The sequence below is a fragment of the Musca autumnalis genome, unplaced genomic scaffold (genome assembly GCF_047663935.1).
Source record: "Musca autumnalis isolate F117 unplaced genomic scaffold, ASM4766393v1 scaffold_2, whole genome shotgun sequence".
Classification (NCBI taxonomy): domain Eukaryota; kingdom Metazoa; phylum Arthropoda; class Insecta; order Diptera; family Muscidae; genus Musca; species Musca autumnalis.
The window spans coordinates 77,220,142-77,239,708 of NW_027411755.1; the positions used below are offsets into that span (position 1 = coordinate 77,220,142).

Genomic DNA, 19,567 nt, shown 5'->3' on the forward strand with positions numbered 1-19,567 from the left:
TTCTTATGAAAGAATGTTGAATATAAGAAATAAATCATCTTTATATATAAAACTCAATTGTCGTTTGTTGGTAATTGAATCAGTTGAAAACGGCTGGAGCGATTTGGATAATTTTTTGTGGAAATGTTAGTCATAGTCCAGTTTAGGTTTTTATGCAAAGAAAAATTGGCCACGCCCACTTTTCCGCCCACTTTTATAAATATGTTATATCTACGAAACGACTTAACAGATTTTCCTGAAATTTTCAGGGAACGTAGAGTGATGGCCCCCTGTTGAAATAGGCTACACATTTGGTTGAATTTCGGATCGGGCGAGGTACCTCCCCTATGCCCTATTTTTGTAAAAATGCAATATTTGCAACAATTACAAATGTATCGCTTTGAAAATTAATTTCCGAGTCAATGGCGATTGTGTCTCCGACCTTACGTGCTTATTTGGGGCATTAAGACTGGACAACGCCCACTTTTTTAAATATGTTATATCTACGAAACTACTGAATCGATTTTCCTGAAACTTTCAGCGAATGAATATTTTTTGACTTTCGGATCGGGCGGGTACTTCCCCTATGCCCTATTTTTGTAAAAATGCAATATTTGCAACAAATACGCATCGGTTTCGGAATTTATTTGCGAGTCAATGGCGATTGTCTCTCCAACCTTACGTACTTATTTTGGGACTTAAGATCCGACCACGCTCACTTTCTAATTAGGTTATATCTACAAAACTACTGAAGAGATTTTCAAGGAAATCGCGATTTGTCTAAACTTTTAAATCTTTAAAAATAAAAATCAAATGTCGTTCGTTGGTCATGGCATCAGTTGAGAACGGCTGGACCGATTTCGATATTTTTTTATGCAAAGAAAATGTACTCCCACTTTTTTCAATTTTCAATTTTTATCATTTCTACAAAAACTACTGAACCGATTTTCATGAAATTGCCAGGGAATGTACAAGGATGGCCACCGCTTAAAATAGGCTACAAATTCAGTTGAATTTCGGAAGGGGCGGGTACTTCCCCTATACCCTACTTTTTTAAAAATTTTATATTTACAATAATTACGAATGTATCTATTTCGGAAGATCTTACCCACTTTTTTAGGATCCAATGACTTGACCACACCAACTTTTTAAAATATGTTACATTTACAAAACTACTGAACCTATTTTCCTGAAAATGTCAGGGAATGTACGGGCATATTTTCTTGAATTTTGAAGGGGCCATATTTGAAAAAAAAAACGCCTTACCTTTATGAATAAAAATGTCATAACTAGACATCGGATTTTGCATATTTGCATATTTTTTAATATTAAAGATACGAAGATTCTGATTGGACCAAAATTCGTTTCAAAGAAATCTAAATTCAATGGCAGGGTCATATTTCGTATTTATTTTGCATATTTGCATATTTTGCATATGCACAAAATATGCAAAAAATATGCAAAAATATGCCAAAAATATGCAAAAAATATGCAAAATATGCAAAAATATGCAAAATATGCAAAAAATATGCAAAATATGCAAAAATATGCAGAATATGCAAAAAATATGCAAAATATGCAAACAGATTTTGGCCGAAAATCGTCATAAAAGTCGTAAAATTGTCATTTAAAGTTGTAAAAACCATCAAAAAGTACATAACAGTGTTCTAAACTAAGACTGTTGGCCGTATGAAGTCGATCTTTTCAGCAGATTATTATGTTATGGAGACCATTTACGACAGTGTGGTGTAGGGTATAAAAATATGGTATCGTAATACCATTTTTTTTATTATTAAGCTATGTAAAAATATAAAATTTGATAAAATATCAAACGTTTTATGTAAAATTCAATATTTCCGTTTTTGGTTTTAACTCAAAGGACCAAATAGATCTCGGATTTTTAGCCGGGAGCAGCCTAAACCTTTTAGTATTGTTAGATTTTAAGATTGCCAAAGTTTGAGCACAATTCGAATATGTTAAAACGTGGTTATGAAAATCTATATATATATAAGTTATGAAAATCTATATTTTTTTGCTATTTGGCGACTTCGACGGCCCATATATGTGGAACGGTTAAAGCTACTTGCCCGTATTACGCATTTAATTAAAAGCTATTATGTTCTTAACATTTCTTGCTGAACAACAAAGTACGTATGTAAGTGTTACTGAATTCGAGATAATAAACCCCATGTCCCGAAAAAGGCCTTAGGGCAAAAATTGAGTCTATTTAAAAAAAAAAAAAACTTTTTTCTTCCTATATTATCAAATTTTTGCGAATGATGTTGCCTATTAGGGCGAAGATATATTTTAATGTTAATTTTAATTCATTTCTCGTTGGAGTCGAGCTTAATGACCGATGATGTTTGCAAGTGAAAAAGGAAAGCCGAAGATTCGAACCCCCACAACCACCATTATGTGACATGTTTCGCCTTTTGTAGAGACTCATCAGGCATATCGGCAGTGGAATGGCATCGCTATCCATCAAACATTTCCTTTTTCAAATGTAAGTTTGTTTTTACAAAGATGGACATTTGTACATTCATTGTATGGCTTCAATGACAAACGCTTACATTTTGTTCATACATATTTAAATTTACATAAGGGACTGACATAATGTGGATTTGGAGCCATCTGGATACAGATGACAACTTGGTGATGAACTCGACTCCTTGCTATGTCGCTCACAATTTTCAAGTTATTTACCATCCTTTACCCCTCCTGTTAATTGATGTTCTGTGGTCAAGTTGCATTATCTTTTCAAGAAATTGGGAGTTAAAGTTTAATCTCTTGAACAACAATTAAGCTTCACTTGTAATTATGCCTGGTAAACCTTTTTCTAGGAATTTCGGCAGTTGATTTTTGTATGTAAGTTTGGATCGATTATTTCTGGAGAAATTTCTATCTTTGTTTTGTCAAGATTTTTGTCGTCTTTTGGATCTTTACGGTGTTTTGTACTATCAGATCAAACAATGCCAGACCAATAAGTTCAGGACTAAGGTACCACATATGATTTATCATTTTGTTATTTCCTTTATCTGATATTGGTTTGTGAATGCCTTTCGTATTAAGTAAATCTTCAATGCGGTTTAGGTCTTGTTTTGGACCTAAAAATATTTCTGAATATGGTTTTCACTATTTTTTGTATTAAACTCAATCTATTGTCTTTATTTCTTTTTAACCTATTGATAATGTTTACCCAATATATCCTATATTATATCTATATAAACATTATCTTGTTCATTATACGTTTTGTAAAATCAATAACCCAAACTCTCACTTATAACACTCAGTTGTTGCCGTGTGGGATACCAAATAAATAAATAAAACAGAAAAAACATACTGGGGGCGTCCAGTCTCGAACGATTTAAACGCAAGGTGCTTCTACGGCCTCTTGTTCTTGGGAAGTGGACTGGGCAGTAGTTTTAAAACACTCTCGCCTACTTCGACCTTAGATTTGTCAATCGGAGACTATTCTTATAGAAATTGCTTGAATATGTTTGGTTGATGTCCGGATGTGCTTCCAAACTTGCAGTCAAAAATCCCTCTCAACAATTTTCTAACAAGTTTGTACGGTGGTACAGAAGCTCTCGACCTAATATCTGCTCGAGCTGGTGAGACCCCATTTTTCTAGGCATTTGTACACTGCTAGTTCTTCTTTCTCCCATGAGCTACTATCAGTTTCAGGAACACCTAGGAGTTGTTCGTTACCCCCATGTAATACCAGGACAGCAACCCGTTTTTTCTTCCCTGTTTTGAGAATATCTGGTAATAGTTTTCCATGCCAGTGCACACAAATAGCCTCGTTCCTTAAAGTTGTTGCGTTTATTTTTCACGGTTTATTCTCCGCTGTCCACGGATAAAGCTTATAGAGATCTTATATTTGTAGGGATCCTCTCCGATAGCTTCTACTTTAGCCATAATGATACTAGTAACGTTCCTATTTACCTTACAGGGGTCCAGCACCAATGACAATTGCATAGTTACGATTTTCTTGAAGCCACGCTTGGTTGTTTTCGGGACAGATGGTTCTTCAGATTCTACGATCAAAACAAGATCTAGACCTCATTGAAAATGTATTGAAATATGAAAACATTGACACACAAATTTCAGAAAAAGGAAATAACAACAAAATTAATAATCTGTGGTATCTTAGTCCTGAACTTGCTTACCTGGCATTGTTCGATCCAACGGTGCAAAACGCCGTAAAGAGCCAGAAGGCGACAAAAATCTTAACAAAGCAAAGATTAAAATTTCTTCAGAAATATTCGATCCAAACTTCCAAAAGAGCAACTGCCGAAAATCCTAGAAAAAGGTCTGGCATAATTCTTGTTGTTCAAGAGATTAAACATTAACTCCGAATTTCCAGGAGGCGCAAATGATGGTAAACAACTTGAAAGTTGCGAACTACATAGCAGAGCGTTCTTCAAGTAGTCAGCTGTACCCAGATAGCTCCAAAACCACATGATGTCTGACTCTCGAATAAATTTAATTTAGAACAACATGTAAAAAACATTTGTTTTCATTCCAAAAATTGATAAAAATGAAGAAAATGTTTTTTTTATAGTCTCCATTTTTGCACAAAGGCGTACCTAGTCACATGTTTCGGGACATTGGCTTTATTATCTCGAATTCTGTAATACCTATTTAGTATTCGATTTATTATATATACTTATATTTTGTTGTTCAGCAAAAAATGTTAAGAACAGAATGGCCTTTAATTTAATGCTTAATATGGACAAAAAGCTTTAATCATTCCAGAGAAATAGGTCGCCGAAATCGCTAAATAGCCAAAAATCGAGATTTTCATAATGTAGAGGCCCTAGTGGCACATGTTAACATATTCCAATTGTGCTCAAACTTTGACAGTCTGACCAAACTAAAAACTTTATGCGGTTGCCGCCTTAAAAAATCCGACATCGATTTGTTCCCTTTGAACAATAACCAGCCCAACGCTACAAATTATTACAAAGAAAATGTTAAATTTTACATAGAACGTTTGATATTTTATCAAATTTTATATTTTTGCATAGTTTAATAATAAAAAAATTGTATTACAATACCATACTTTTATACCCAACACCACACTGTCGTAAGAGGTCTCGATAACACAATAATCTGCTAAAAATCAGCGTTAAACGGCCAACTATCTTAATTTAGAACATTTTGAAGATTTTTGACGACTTTTCTAACATTAATTGACAATTTTACGACTTTTATGACGATTTTCGGCCAAAAACTGTTTGCATATTCTGCATATTTTTTGCATATTTTGCATATTTTTTGCATATTTTGCATATTTTTTTTTGCATATTTTGCATATTTTTTTTGCATATTTTGCATATTTTTTGCATATTTTTTGGCATATTTTTTGCATATTTTTTGCATATATTTTGCATATTTTTTGCATATTTTTTGCATGTTTTTGATATGACCCCAAATATCGAAAAATTGACCCTTAAAACGCCTAGATCCAAAATTTGAGTCCAATCGGATGAGAAATAAAAAACATGCAAAAATCCGATGTCTAGTCATAACCCAACTTAGGTTTTTTGAAAAGAAAAGTTTACCACGCCCCCCGAAAACAGGTTACAGATTTTATTGAATTCCAGAGGAAGCGGGGTACCCCCTTTTGCGATATTTTAAAAAAAAACGTTATATTTGCAAAAATTATGCATGTATCGGATTAAAAATTTACGGATTAATCTACAATCTAGGTACTTCTTTAGGGCCTATAGGCCCGACCACGCCTGTTTTTTTAATATGTCATAGCTCCAATACTACTGAAGGGATTTCCATTAAAAGCTCAATGTTTGCCGTTGTTATGTATATATTATGAATTTCGGAAGAGGTGGGGTACCTTCCCCATGCCTTTCTGTTAAATGCTATATATAAGCCAAATGTTTGATTATATCGGTTTCAGCATAAATTTTGGTAGGCAATGAAGTTGTGTGCACCCTAGGTACATATTTGGAGCCAAAATACCGGACCAGGCCTACTCTTTTCAAAACATTATTTTTCCAAAACTACTGAACCTAATATTCAGAAAATGTTCAGGAATGTCCCGTGGTCCAAAATGCTATATATTTGTAGACGAATTTCGGGGCCTATTATTTTATAATCGCTATATTTGCCTAACTTATGAGTGCATCGGGTTGCAAATTAGTTTTCGAGACAACGGTGGTTGCGCCCCCGATCAAGAAATACTATATATTTACAAATTTACTTGAATGGTGAGGTTGAACGGTCCATTAGCCATGAAAAGTCTCAATAAGCGGGAGAATTCGATTTAACCACTTTTTAACCTTTAAAATTAGATCGCTTTAGGATAAATACAGGGACATGGACGATAATAAATCCTAAAAAGCATAAATTGGCGAAAAAATCCGACAAAGTCCGTAAGAGAAAAGAAAGGTTACAGACAAAAAATCCTTCTCGGTTTGACAATAGACCGAAGAAGTGAGGTAGAAAATACCTATTTTTGAATTTTCAAGCATAAAGTCGATAACAAGTTGTCATTAAGACTCATTACGACGGGCCAGCAACGCAACCAGGGTCTGCTAGTACTATATATTTACAAATTTACTTGAATGGTGAGGTTCAACGGTCCATTAGCCATGAAAAGTCTCAATAAGCGGGAGAATTCGATTTAACCACTTTTTAACCTTTAAAATTAGATCGCTTTAGGATAAATACAGGGACATGGACGATAATAAATCCTAAAAAGCATAAATAGGCTAAAAAATCCGACAAAGTCCGTAACAGAAAAGAAAGGTTATAAACAAAAAATCCTTCTCGGTTTGACAATAGACCGAAGAAGTGAGGTAGAAAATACCTATTTTTGAATTTTCAAGCATAAAGTCGATAACAAGTTGTCATTAAAACTCATTACGACGGGCCAGCAACGCGGACCAGGGTCTGCTAGTGTTCATATATAATTATATCGTCAGCAAATCCAATAATATTCTCAATTTTGTTCAATAAATTGTGAATGTAAATATTGAAAAGAATTGGGGCATTTACTGTTCCTTGTTGCAAGCCATTTGACTTATTAAAAATATTTTAACTAATGCTACTACCATTTCCGATAACTAATATTTTCTCATGTATCAAATTATATATTAAGACTTAAAGATGAAAAGGAAAGTCATATTTGATCATTTTATACATTAATGCATGTATCCAAATATTATCAAATGCTTTTTCGAAGTCTATTAAACAGGCCCCCGTACACATTTTTTTATTCCAGTTCCACTGTATATTTGAAATTAACATGTTTGTTGCAAATGGAATAATTCGAATTACAAATAATATAATTCGAATTTCAAATGGAATAATTCGAATTTCAAGTAGAAAAATTCGAATTACAAATGGAATAATTCGAATTATAAATGGAATAACGCCGAAACACGCCGATTCATATTGGCTCAATGTTTTGGGACCTACTTTTTATCGCCGAGTCCGGCCCCCATCTTAAAACAACGCAACATAGAAAATCGAACGACGCATAGTAAAAATTGGTATTAACTAAGCAACGACGCAACTTCGAAAACAACGCAAAGTGAAACGACGCAAAGCGAGGTCTTGGTGTATATTCCTTCCTATCATTTCTTTTACAGCTGGCAACATAGGTTTTAGTAATACAGCAACAAAATTAGACAAATTTGGACGTTATGTATTTTGTTTTATCCTTATTCGCCACAAAATCGATCACCGACGATTTCAAACTTTTATTTCACCTCGCTTCCACCTCCGACAGTAACAATATTATACTCATATTTCTGAAAAATTGTGGATTTTTCATTAAAATCTGCCTTTTCCTCATATACATACATATTTTCCATGTGGCAAATAACGTCTATTAAAAATCCATAATTTATTTGTGTAAATCACAGCATGTTTTCATTTTATTTTATTAAAATAAATTTTTTACTAATTTAAATATTATTTTTCTAACTTAATTATAGTGGATTATCAGATACTTCATTTCGCCACTTATCCAGCAATTCGTCCATATTATTCTTCGGTGGTAATTCCACATAACTCGGTAATATACCGAATGGTTTTAGCTCGTATATTAAGTAGTCCAAGACATACATTTGATCGGGTGGAACGTAATGAAATGAAACGGCATAATTGGAGCAGCAATCAAGGCCCTACAAAAGAATAGAGAAATTAGTATTTAACATACGATATATATTCAATACAAATTTTAATGTGAATAAATGTTTATTGTAAATTTCAAATTTACTTTACAATTCCATTGAAAATATTAAAAAAATTGCGAGCACATCCGCGGTTTTGGGTATAAAGCTAAAGAAAAAAATTGGGGTTAAATCCGTTCGCGTTGACAAAACCGGCCGATACACGCTAAAGATATAGCAGTTTTTATCTCATATAAAGAAAAAATATTTAAAAATGTCTTATTTGTTTTTATGAGAAAATTTATACATATGTATATGTTTAAATATTTACTAAATTTATTTTTATTTTCGAGGAAAATCAACAAATAATAAGTAAATCCAAATTATCCTGCCCCAGAGACCGTTCAAACCTTAAAAATTAATTAAAAATATCTACAGAATCTGGACAATGCGTAGAAAAATATGAAACCAAATTAATAGAGATTGAGTGTATAAATTGCCTATTACAGCAACAAAAAAAGGAGAAAACTTATTGTTGAAAAATCGTTAAAAATTTACTAGGTTTGATTAGAAAAATTAGAAAAAACAAATTGGGAGTTCTCCAACTATTTCGCTAAAATCCCATACAATAATCAATGTATTTTTGCCTTTATTAAGTCGAAGGTAATTTATAGTGATATTTATGTAATTCTCTTTCGAGTTGAGCTGTTATGACCTAAGAGATACATTGAAAAATTAGGAGTCTATCGATGTGTGGGACTTCGGTAACTCCTGTATCATCAATATATCTCTTAGGTCATAACAGGTCAACTCGAAAGAGAATAATTTAAATAATCAATGTATTTTGCTTAAACTTCATCATGAATTATGATTTAGCATCATAAAAGCTTAGTTACGTACTGTAATGACTTATAAGGATAGAAATTAAGAGTAATATTGAAATTACAATCATTCAAAGAATATGAAAATGAAAACGACTGATTTTTCGCGAAGTAGTAAAAATCGGTTGATGTACATACGCTTTTGGATACAGCGAATCAATCTTTTTCAATATCCATGCATATCTCGATGTTTCACTCAGCGGCCAAAGTATACCTTCAGTTGCATCACACAATGCAAAAAACCGTAAAGTGGGTAAAAGTCACCCAATATGCATACGATGTTGATGCTATCAGAAGCACCCATCAAAAATACGTCAATATACACCTATTTCAAGTAGATTCTTCAAGAACCGCGGATGTGCCTCCATATTCTAAAATATATTTCTGCAGATTTTCCTATTTTCAAGGTATCTATATCCACCGTTTTAGTGGATGGATTCGAATGCGGAAGACCTCATTAGATGCGCCGCGTAAAAAAAAAAACTAAATTCACGCGGGGTTCAAAGGAAATTGAATGAAACTTGTAAATTTTACACGCAACAAAAAGGTTTTTTTAAGAAAATTTGCGCATCAAATTTTGGCCTTTAGACTCCAATTACTAGGATGCTGTCTGGAGCACACTCATGAGATATACAGTGTTGGTCACTTAATTACCACACCCACATGGAGCATTTCAGCCAGCTATGAGTATTATTGGGGTATGTATATTGAAACATTTTCGAAATCAAAATCATTCCCCATGAAGTACCCAAGGAGATTCAATAATATACATACATATGTAAATAGTATCATCCGCGGTTGATTGACAATAAAAGTTTTTATGAAGACACTTAAATTAAGAGGACATACGAGTATATATAATTAGTACACCTTAAGATTTTTTTAATTTAAATCGATTAACATATAAAAAATGAATTTATAAAAAAGTTAATTTTTATTGACGACGTATTGAACAAATAATTGGAAAGAACAAATAATTTATCACCCTATAATCTCAAAATATTTTCCCATAATGAGCAATAATTAGTATTGTACATTTAAATTTCAGAAAGTTGACAAAACTTTAAATATAAATGTACAATCGGTTCTGAAATTGTTAAAAAGATAAAAATGACTAAAGAAACTGTTCTACTTTTGCGGCCCTAACTGGTTTGTCGCTTCCGTCACTACTGGAAGTTATAAAAGCGATAAAATTTGGCATTGACGAAAATATAAATTTTATTTTTTTATTTTTTATTTTTATTATAATTGTATTTATCATTATATTTTATTACTATTTTACATACTTAGCAGAAATACTTAAGAATTGTCGTAAACATTAATTTTACCATTTAAACAATCGGATATCGCTCGGGCATACAAAAAAATAATTAAATACAAATAATTGCTTTTTTGATCTAAAGTAAGCTACGCAAGGGATTCTACACAAATGTCAAACGAATTGAAAATGAGAGATTGAGCATGGTTCAATGAAATTGTTTTTGTAAAATGACAACACTTTGAAGATACATATATTCAACTTACAAATATTTGGAGGGATAGAAGTAGGGTTTTGGGTAGGGAAATCCCGCACCGGGAATACCCGGGAATTCTCGGTTTTTTTGGTTACGGGATCGGGAAATATCTTTTTACATTTATCACAACCAATATTGAATGAATGAGTGAATAAATTATGTCCGTCACTTTTATATCATAGGATCAGAATTCGATTTTACAGAATCAATAAATTACAAAAGATTTGGAAATAACTTTAATCTACAAAAGTGTTTTCAGGGAAAAAGTTATACGAGCCGCACCAAAAACGTGGACTATAACGACGGATTTTTATTCTGTTCCATTTAAGTGCGACAGAATATTTTCTATTTTAAAGTCCTATTTTTATAAAGATGGTCCGGCTGGCTGGCTGGCTGGCTGGTGAGCACGATAACTCTCCAACAAAGCCACCGATCAGGTCAAAAATTTGGCATTCGAGAAGGGAATAACCGAATCGGTCATAATTTTGCATATGGGAATATTAGTTCCAGTCATAGAACGGATTCCACACAAAATTCGGAAAAAGTGAAGTTTAAGAGCTCTTTTCGGATCGATTTGAAATTTTTTCAGCAGTTTGTATTTATGGTTCTTTTACGAAGGTACAAATTTTGTCGGGGGTCAAGTCCATACTTGCCTTAAAAGCTCCAAGAAATCTTCACGGCAACAACTAAAATGGAAAATTGGCAAGATTACTCCCGCAGGAAGTTTCTGATTGATCCAAACTTTGCACATCATATTATTTCATTTAGTCATGTATTAGATTGGAATATGGACTATATCGGTCCAGCCCTGCGGGTACCTCCAACACAAAATTTAGGAAAAGTGCACATTAACAGCTCATCTCGATTTTTTTAAGTTCTATCCAAAAAGTTCTACTTGAAGGCCCTTTTACGACGGCGCAACTTGTTTTGCGAGGGCAATCCTGAGTTTAAGGCCCAAAATCTGAAAGAAAGCCAGTACCAACTAAATTAGGTACTTCGTAAGATAACCGTTGAAGGGAGAAATCTAACATACTCTCTCTTTTAAGTGTTTAGCAATATGTTTTGCGTGCGGCCCTAGTTAAAACGGTACAATTTTTTTCAAATGACAATAAACTGTGGCGGCGGCCATTTATTGGACATCATATTCTCGACTTGATGTAAAAAAATTAAAAGACCAAATAAAAATAATCCACAAGAAGAATCAAAGTTTTTCATTTTTATACCCTCAGCATTTATGCTAACGAGGGTATATACACTTTCATAGGGGCAAAATGTGCCTCATCGAAAAAAATGGTTTTAGACCCCAAGTATGTTCGGACGAAATCCGTTTCAGACAATTTGGAGTCGATTGAGCAATGTCCGTCCGTCTGTCTGACTGGCTGGTGCGCACGATAACTCTCGAAAGGATTAACCGATTCGAACCAAATTTTGGGTATCGTAATATTTTGTCCAAACTTAGTTTAAGTTCGAAGATGGGTTAGATCGGTCCACTCCTTCCGGTACCTCTCCCACAAAAGTTTGAAAATGTTCGGAAAATTTCTGCGTACGATAACTCTTGAAAGGGAGTAACCGATTTGGTCCATACTTTGCACATCGTGAAATGTCCACCAGAATTAGATGGGGTTCCAATATGGACTCAATCGGTCCACTCCTTCGTGTACCTACCACACAAAAGTTTGGAAAAGTTCAGTTTAGGACCTGCTCTCGAATGGCTTTGATTTTTGTTGCAACAACTTGTATTCACCGATAACTCTTGATGCGATTTGGTCCATACTTTACACATCCGAATATATCTACCATATGTATATAAGGTTTGAATACGGACTATATTTGTCCACAACTTCGTCCACAACAAAAATTCGGATAAGTTCACTTTAAGACCTTCTCTCGAATCACTTTGATTTTTGTTGAAGCAACTTGCATTCGCTGCCTCAATTACGACGGTAAATGCTTTTCAGGGGCAAGTCCATATATATTGAGCAAACAGCCCAAAAGGTGTCCAAACTTAGTTTCAGTTTGAAGATTGGCAACAATTTTCTGTACTTCCCTCCAATATTTAAAAAAATGTCAATAAAATGGTATGTACTATATCCCTTGAACGGGGCAACCAAATTGGTCCAAACGTTGGATCTCCTAATATTTTGTCCAAATTTGGTATAACTTCTAAAATGGCCGATATCGATCTTCTTCTTATGGTACCTTTCCCACAAAAGTTCAACAATTGTGTCGATCTATCCGTAGATGAAAGTTTCAATTCAAATTGGCTGAGGGTATATCTCTGTAGGCAAAGCCGACTGATACTTTTTTTCGTGTTTTTTTTTAATTACAGCCAAAAAAAAAAAATAGGAAGTTTACTTTTGAGCCACTTGTACAAATGAAAATTAGAAGAAAATGTGTAAAACATCTGATTTGATTTTGGAACAATGGAGCACTAAAAATCGTAGTGTTTCGACTGCCACACATGAGATTATTTTTTATTTATTTGTGAGGAAAATTAAATAATTTATTTTTTAATAATTATACAATGTAGTTTTCGACTGCGGAGCATTTTCCGTAAGCAGGAATGTACGTTTAAAGTCAGTTTTATGATAGGAACATGAGTATCAAAACGCACCTCAAATGTTTCTAAACCAAAACCAAAAATGTTTAACTTTAAGGACTTTTAATTAAAATTTTTAGATGGAATATTTGTAAATTTAGATACATTTATTGGTATCACAAAGTAGCTGGTAACTTTCCTGTGTGTTGTATAAGAATCCATCACAATAATGTTTATTGTCGTATTCATAATAAGATAGTGTTATTATTGTTATTATTATTATTAGTGTTATTATGAAAACGAAAATAAACATCATTATTACACTAATTTTGGACACATTTACATATAAAGTGTCTAGGCACCCAACAATAGTATTCTCAAAAAAGAAATCGAATATTTCCCCACAGATCATAAGAACTACATGTTGATTACCTTTACGTTTTTTAGTGTTACGATTCGTGAAACACTACGATTTTTAATGCTCCGCAGTCGGAACACTACAATTTTTAGTGCACCATTGCACACTGGTCCCAACCTGCGACAAAAATCGAAAAATCGATATCAGCAAATCTCTGCGACAATTCAGCAAATTATCTCTTAACATATTATATTTTAATATTCCAGCACTGTTTTTGTAATTTATAACGGTATTTAACAAGACAAAACAGAAGAAGTTGACATTTACATATGTTCTCTTAAAAACTTTAGAAACATCAGTAAGGTTGTGACATCTTACAATGCAAGTAACTCAAAATTGAAAGGATGAAATTATTTTTTTCGAAATGGAAGTTTGAGTACACGTTTTTCTAATTACTTTTGCATAAAATTTTGTACACATTATTCGCATAAAATGTGCTGGAAATCACATTTTTTATAATACTTTTTTGTGGATTTTTGTTTCCAAGTCCTAAAAATTGAAGTTGAGTTTTACTAACTTCGCCATCCTTCGCCACTCTCCAAATTTTTTGAAGAATGTTCGAAATAGTGTCAAGTTTACAAAAAATTTGGTTCCAGCTGCATATATTTGCGCTTCCGTGCGTGACATTAAAAATACTGACGATGCCTCTGGTCGTTTCAGTGAATATGCCGTATTACTGTATGCACAGTTTCTTCTTTGTTTTGTGTTTTAATTGTTTGTTTTGAGTTTTTTCTTTAATAATTTAGACATTTTTGTTTTGGGATCTACTTTTGAGTTTTTTTTTTACATTTGTATATTTTTGATATATGTATGATGCTACATATAAAATGAAAAACAAGTAAAAATGTAAAGTTCGGTCGCACCGAACTTTATTATATCCCCTACCATGAAATATTCTGACCTCAAATGGAATAATTTGTTTCCTTTCCTGTCCACGATACCAGTCGGAGACGTTTTTTGACCACTAAGAGCTCCAAATATCAAATTAAAACCAATTTGAACCGAAAATGTAGATACAAAACTTCAAAATAACTGAAATAGGGAGGTACCCTAATATGAGGGCTATACCGAAACCTGGACCTAAGACCACAATTTTTGGCGCAGAAGGTTTTTGATCATTGAGAACTCCAAATTGCAAATTACAACCAATTCGGGCCGAAAATGTAGATAAAAGCTTTAAAATACCTGAAATCGGGTGGTACCGCTACATGGGGGCTATAGGAAAAACTGGACCCATATTGATGATTTTTTGGCTAAAGTATTTTTTACTTATTTTTAGCATATACTGAAAAAATCAGATTGATCCGACGATTATAAATATTTTTGTCGCACCTTCCCATACAAGTGGGACCACTGTGCATTGTACAACAACCAGACGATTTTTTCAAATTTTCGACTAAAGTTCCCAACGTTTGTAACTAATTTAAAATGCATGTCCCAAAAGCAGTCAAATATTTAATTTTCCTCACAAATAAATAATAATAAACTCATGTGTGGTACATTACATTAGGGTTTTGCACGTGGCACACTACGGTTTTTAGTGCTCCATTGTCCAAAAATCAAATCAGATGTTCTACACATTTTCTTCTAATTTTTATTTAGTAATATATATTTATTCCAAAAACATAAAATATTTATTTAGTTAGCTCGATTAATTCAATTAATTAATAAAATATTTACTTTTCCTCACAAATCGCAATAAACAAACAATTATTTTAACGTTATCTTCAGCGTTTCCGCTTGTGGTACGCTACGATTTTTAGTGATTCGGCAGTCGGAACAATACGTTTTTTAGTGTTCCGGCGGAACAATACGTTTTTTAGTGTTCCGGCAGTCGGAACAATACGATTTTTAGTGTTCCGGCAGTCGGAACAATACGATTTTTAGTGCTCCATTGTCCAAAAATCATATCAGATGTTTTACACATGTTCTTCTAATTTTTATACCCTCCACCATATTAAATTTGTCATTCCGTTTGTAACATATCGAAATATTCGACGGAGACCCTACAAAGTATATATATTACACTGGTCAACACGACTTTTGTTTCAACCGAAGTTGTTATTGTTTCTAAATGAATTCGGCGAGCTATTTTCAAATCTGGTCTCGGGTTTTCTCCATCAGCTCTTGTTCTTGTGATATAGCTCAAAATCGGTTTTTACGAGTTTTACTCAGTATTTCCTTATTTCCGGATACAAACAAATATTTTTTGCGGGTTTTTCGAAACTTATATATTAAGAATATGTTCTACGCTCGATACAAAACGTTTTTTGAAATAATTATGGCGAGTATTTATCAAAAAATATAGGAAACATACTATGAATCTTGTAAAAATTGCATAATTTGAGTACTTTAAGCTGTAATTACGTCATCGGGGGAAGTCATAGGAGCTTCATATGGCATTCCGGATATGCTCAGGGTGTCTCTATATAGTCCTGTATTCAAATATTTAATATAAAGTTCATAGCGCCCACGATGCGCCCATAACCTAAAAATCGTCGTGAAGACTGCCATTGAAAAGTAAAAGACATATTTGATAATGATATCACAGGTAAATGATTTCCCTTTAGCAGTCTTCATGACGATTTTTAGGTTATGGGCGAACCGTGGGCGCTATGAACTTTATATTATATATTTGAATACAGGACTATATAGTAGACACCCTGAGCATATCCGGAATGCCATATGAAGCTCCTATGACTTCCCCCGATGACGTAATTACAGCTTAAAGTACTCAAATTATGCAATTTTTACAAGATTCATAGTATGTTTCCTATATTTTTTGATATATATTCGCCATAATTTTTTCAAAAAACATTTTGTGTTGAACGTATAACATCTTCTTAATAAATTAGTGTCGAAAAACCCGCAAAAAATATTTGTTTGTATCCGAAAATAACGAAATTCTGGGTAAAACTCGTAAAAACCGATTTTGAGCTATATCTCAAGAACAAGAGCTGATGGAGAAAAACCGTGACCAGATTTGAAAATAGCTCGCCGATTTCATTTAGAAACAACAACAACTTCGGTTGAAACATTCAACTTTTTCAATTTTGTTGTGCAGTGTTATTGATCAGCATAAAATTCTAAGTCGATCTAACCATGTCCGTCTGTCTGTCTGTTGAAATCAAGATACAGCTCGCAATTTTTAAGATAGAGCGTCAAAATTTGGTGCAGAAGTTTTTATTACTTCCAAGATGGTTGGTATTGAAAATGGGATATATCGGTCTATGTTTTGATATGGCCCCCATAGAACGGTACCTCCCGATTTTCGGTATTTTTGAGGTTTTAGCTTCATTATTCCACCAAAATGGCTGAAATTTGGTATTTAGTCATCGTTGGATGTATAAAACTTACCACTTGAAATTTGTTGTTATAGGTCCACGCCTTCACATAGCCCCCACAGAACGGTACCTCCGATTTTCAATATTTTGAAGGTTGTGGCCACAATAATCCACCGAAATGGCTGAAATTTGGTGATTAGACGTCGTTGGTGGTATAAAACTTTCCCCAGAAATTTGCCGGTATAGGTCCACGCCTATATAGCCCCCATAGAACGGTACCTCCCGATTTTCGGTATTTTAAAGTTTGTAGCCACAATAATCCACCAAAATGGCTAAAATTTGGTGATTAGACGTCGTTGGTGGTATAAAACTTTCCCCCAGAATTTTTTCGGTATAGGTCCACGCCTTCATATAGCCCCCATAGAACGGTACCTCCCGATTTTCGGTATTTTAAAGGTTGTGACCACAATAATCCACCGAAATGGCTGAAATTAGGTACTTAGTCTTCGTTGGGGTATAGAACTTTCCACCAGGAATTTGTAGGTGGAGGTCCACGCCTTCATATAGCCCCCATAGAACGGTACCTCCCGATTTTCGGTATTTTAAAGGTTGTGGCCACAATAATCAACCGAAATGGCTGAAATTAGGTACTTAGTCTTCGTTGGGGGTATAAAACTTTCCCCCAGAAAATTGTCGGTACAGGTCCATGTCTTAATATAGCCTCCACAGAGCGGTACCTCCCGAATGTGGTTATTGTGAAAATTAGCCAAATTTTTTACTGAAATTGCTGAAATTTGGAATCGTGTCTTCTTCATACACGAAGGGAAATTGCTCCATTTTACTTCAATACAAACCGTGGTGGAGGGTATAACAAGTTCGGCCCGGTCGAACTTAACGCCGTTCTTACTTGTTATTTATAAATAAGTATTCATTTATTTTTTTTGCACGGTTTGTGTATGGTTGGTTATGGCTAGAAAAAGCCACCAACAACATTTTGTTGTGTTGTTTTCGTCGAAAATCAACGACGCACAACAGTGAAAGAAGGTTTGCTTTGTTTTGCAAACCTTTCGGGGTTGTGTGAGGTTGCCAAAGAAAAACTTCTCATTGAACAAGGGAACTGATGAGATCCTGTGGCGAGGATCGAAACTAGTCTTCCCTGCCTTACCCCTTGGCGAACAATGTCAAACCTTCTTCACTAATAAATTTGTTGTTTTAAATATTAAAACAACAACAATGGGATTAAGCCAGACTATTTTGAAAAATCAAAATTGTAACAGCTATCCCAATAAAAAACGTCACCAATGAATGTTCCAATAAGTATTTATTTTTTTCAGAAACATAAAATATTTAACTTTTATCAGTTTGGGCTGCGGTACCCAACGTTTTTAGTGTACCAAAATGTGGTACACTAAGATTTTCATTGTGCTCCAGAACAGAATCACTGAAATATTTTGTTAGTGTTTGTGTACCGGAACACTAACGCTAAAAATATTTGGGCATAGGTCCATGAAAGGAAACGTTAAGCCAGAAATCGGAAAGGAGCATAAAAACTTGTTGGCTTCAACCCATTTTTCTACATTGCTGCCAACACAGCTTCATCGTATATCATTTTTAATGATCGATATTATGAGACCCCTCCTAAGAAATTTTAATTTAAAGAAATTTAATTATATTATAGAGAATAGGTCCATAGTTCGCGAATTCTGAAAGGGTGAAACTTGGATTGTAAAATATTTTTGGTTTTTACCATATATAAGACATATCAAAAACCAAAAAAATCAAGGTTAAGAGGAAATTAGAGGCAGTGATGCATACAAATAAAAATGGACGATAAGAAAATGTACGTTAGCAATCAGAAATAGTTGTGACATCTAGGCAAAACTTTCCGATAGGGTTTTCCCCATTTTAGCCGTTAATGTCATCTTACGAAGTCGCATGAGCTTTGCTAGAATGCCAAATTCAGACATGACTTAAAATACGTTTGAGTGTATAGAGCTATCGAAGGTAGGCTTGAAGTCGACAAAAATATGGGAAACTGGTAAAATTTGACGTAAGGTGAAGATCTGACAAGTGATGTATAAAATAATTATTATTGTCGTTCACACAGTACATCGGATAGAAGTTAATAAGCAATGGGTTTGCAAACGTATGTCCCTATATTAGAAACGAGGAGTCGTATATTCTTATTTTCAATCGTCAGACGCTAAACCAAAGCAGTCAATTGGCTTGTTTGATGGTCAGCAAGAAAATCAAAATATTGCACTTCAAAATTGCAATTTAGCATGTTCAGTGATGAAGAGTTATTTTTAAGTTTACAACATAACATTTTACTTACATCTTCGGTTTTATAAAATATATAACGCCAGTACCAACTGGACTTATCCTTGGGCTTAATATGACCTGAGACTTGAGTTGGGAAGAAACGTCCTCGGAGCAGATCATCGCGTGAATCTCCAGCTACAACACCAACATTTTGCAGGCAACGACCCATTTCACTGTCTTCGGAACCGCCAAATCCTCTGCGGCATATCATGCGATTATTATGGCCTAATTCCACGAAACGTTTTACTGCTGCTCTACTTAAAACATAACCAGCACCGCCAGACATGTAACCCTTAAATGGTAAAAACAGTTTTAATAACAAATGTGAGAGTTACAAAACCATTGACTCACCTGTCGAACATGGGGCTTAAATTTACAGCCAAAGTATACCGGTGCATCCGTTGACATTGGATATAGAAATAGCCGCAAATTTTCCACAATTACATATCTGGCAAAAAGATTTTTGTTTTGATAAATTTGAAAAATTGC

The 19,567-nt window shown here is 33.9% G+C and overlaps 1 protein-coding gene across 1 annotated transcript in view; it reads right to left on the reverse strand.

Moving 5' to 3' along the window:
• Positions 1-7,851: 7,851 nt before the first annotated feature.
• LOC141392844 (glycoprotein-N-acetylgalactosamine 3-beta-galactosyltransferase 1-like) overlaps positions 7,852-19,567 on the reverse strand; it is a 44,652-nt gene continuing 32,936 nt past the window's right edge. Inside the window, exons 3-5 of the mRNA XM_073965819.1 lie at positions 19,430-19,526; positions 19,092-19,370; positions 7,852-8,132 (exon numbers count right to left, since the gene is read on the reverse strand). Of these exons, the coding sequence (XP_073821920.1) occupies positions 7,938-8,132; positions 19,092-19,370; positions 19,430-19,526 (571 nt within the window). The 3' untranslated portion in view covers positions 7,852-7,937. The remainder of the gene's footprint in view (positions 8,133-19,091; positions 19,371-19,429; positions 19,527-19,567) is intronic.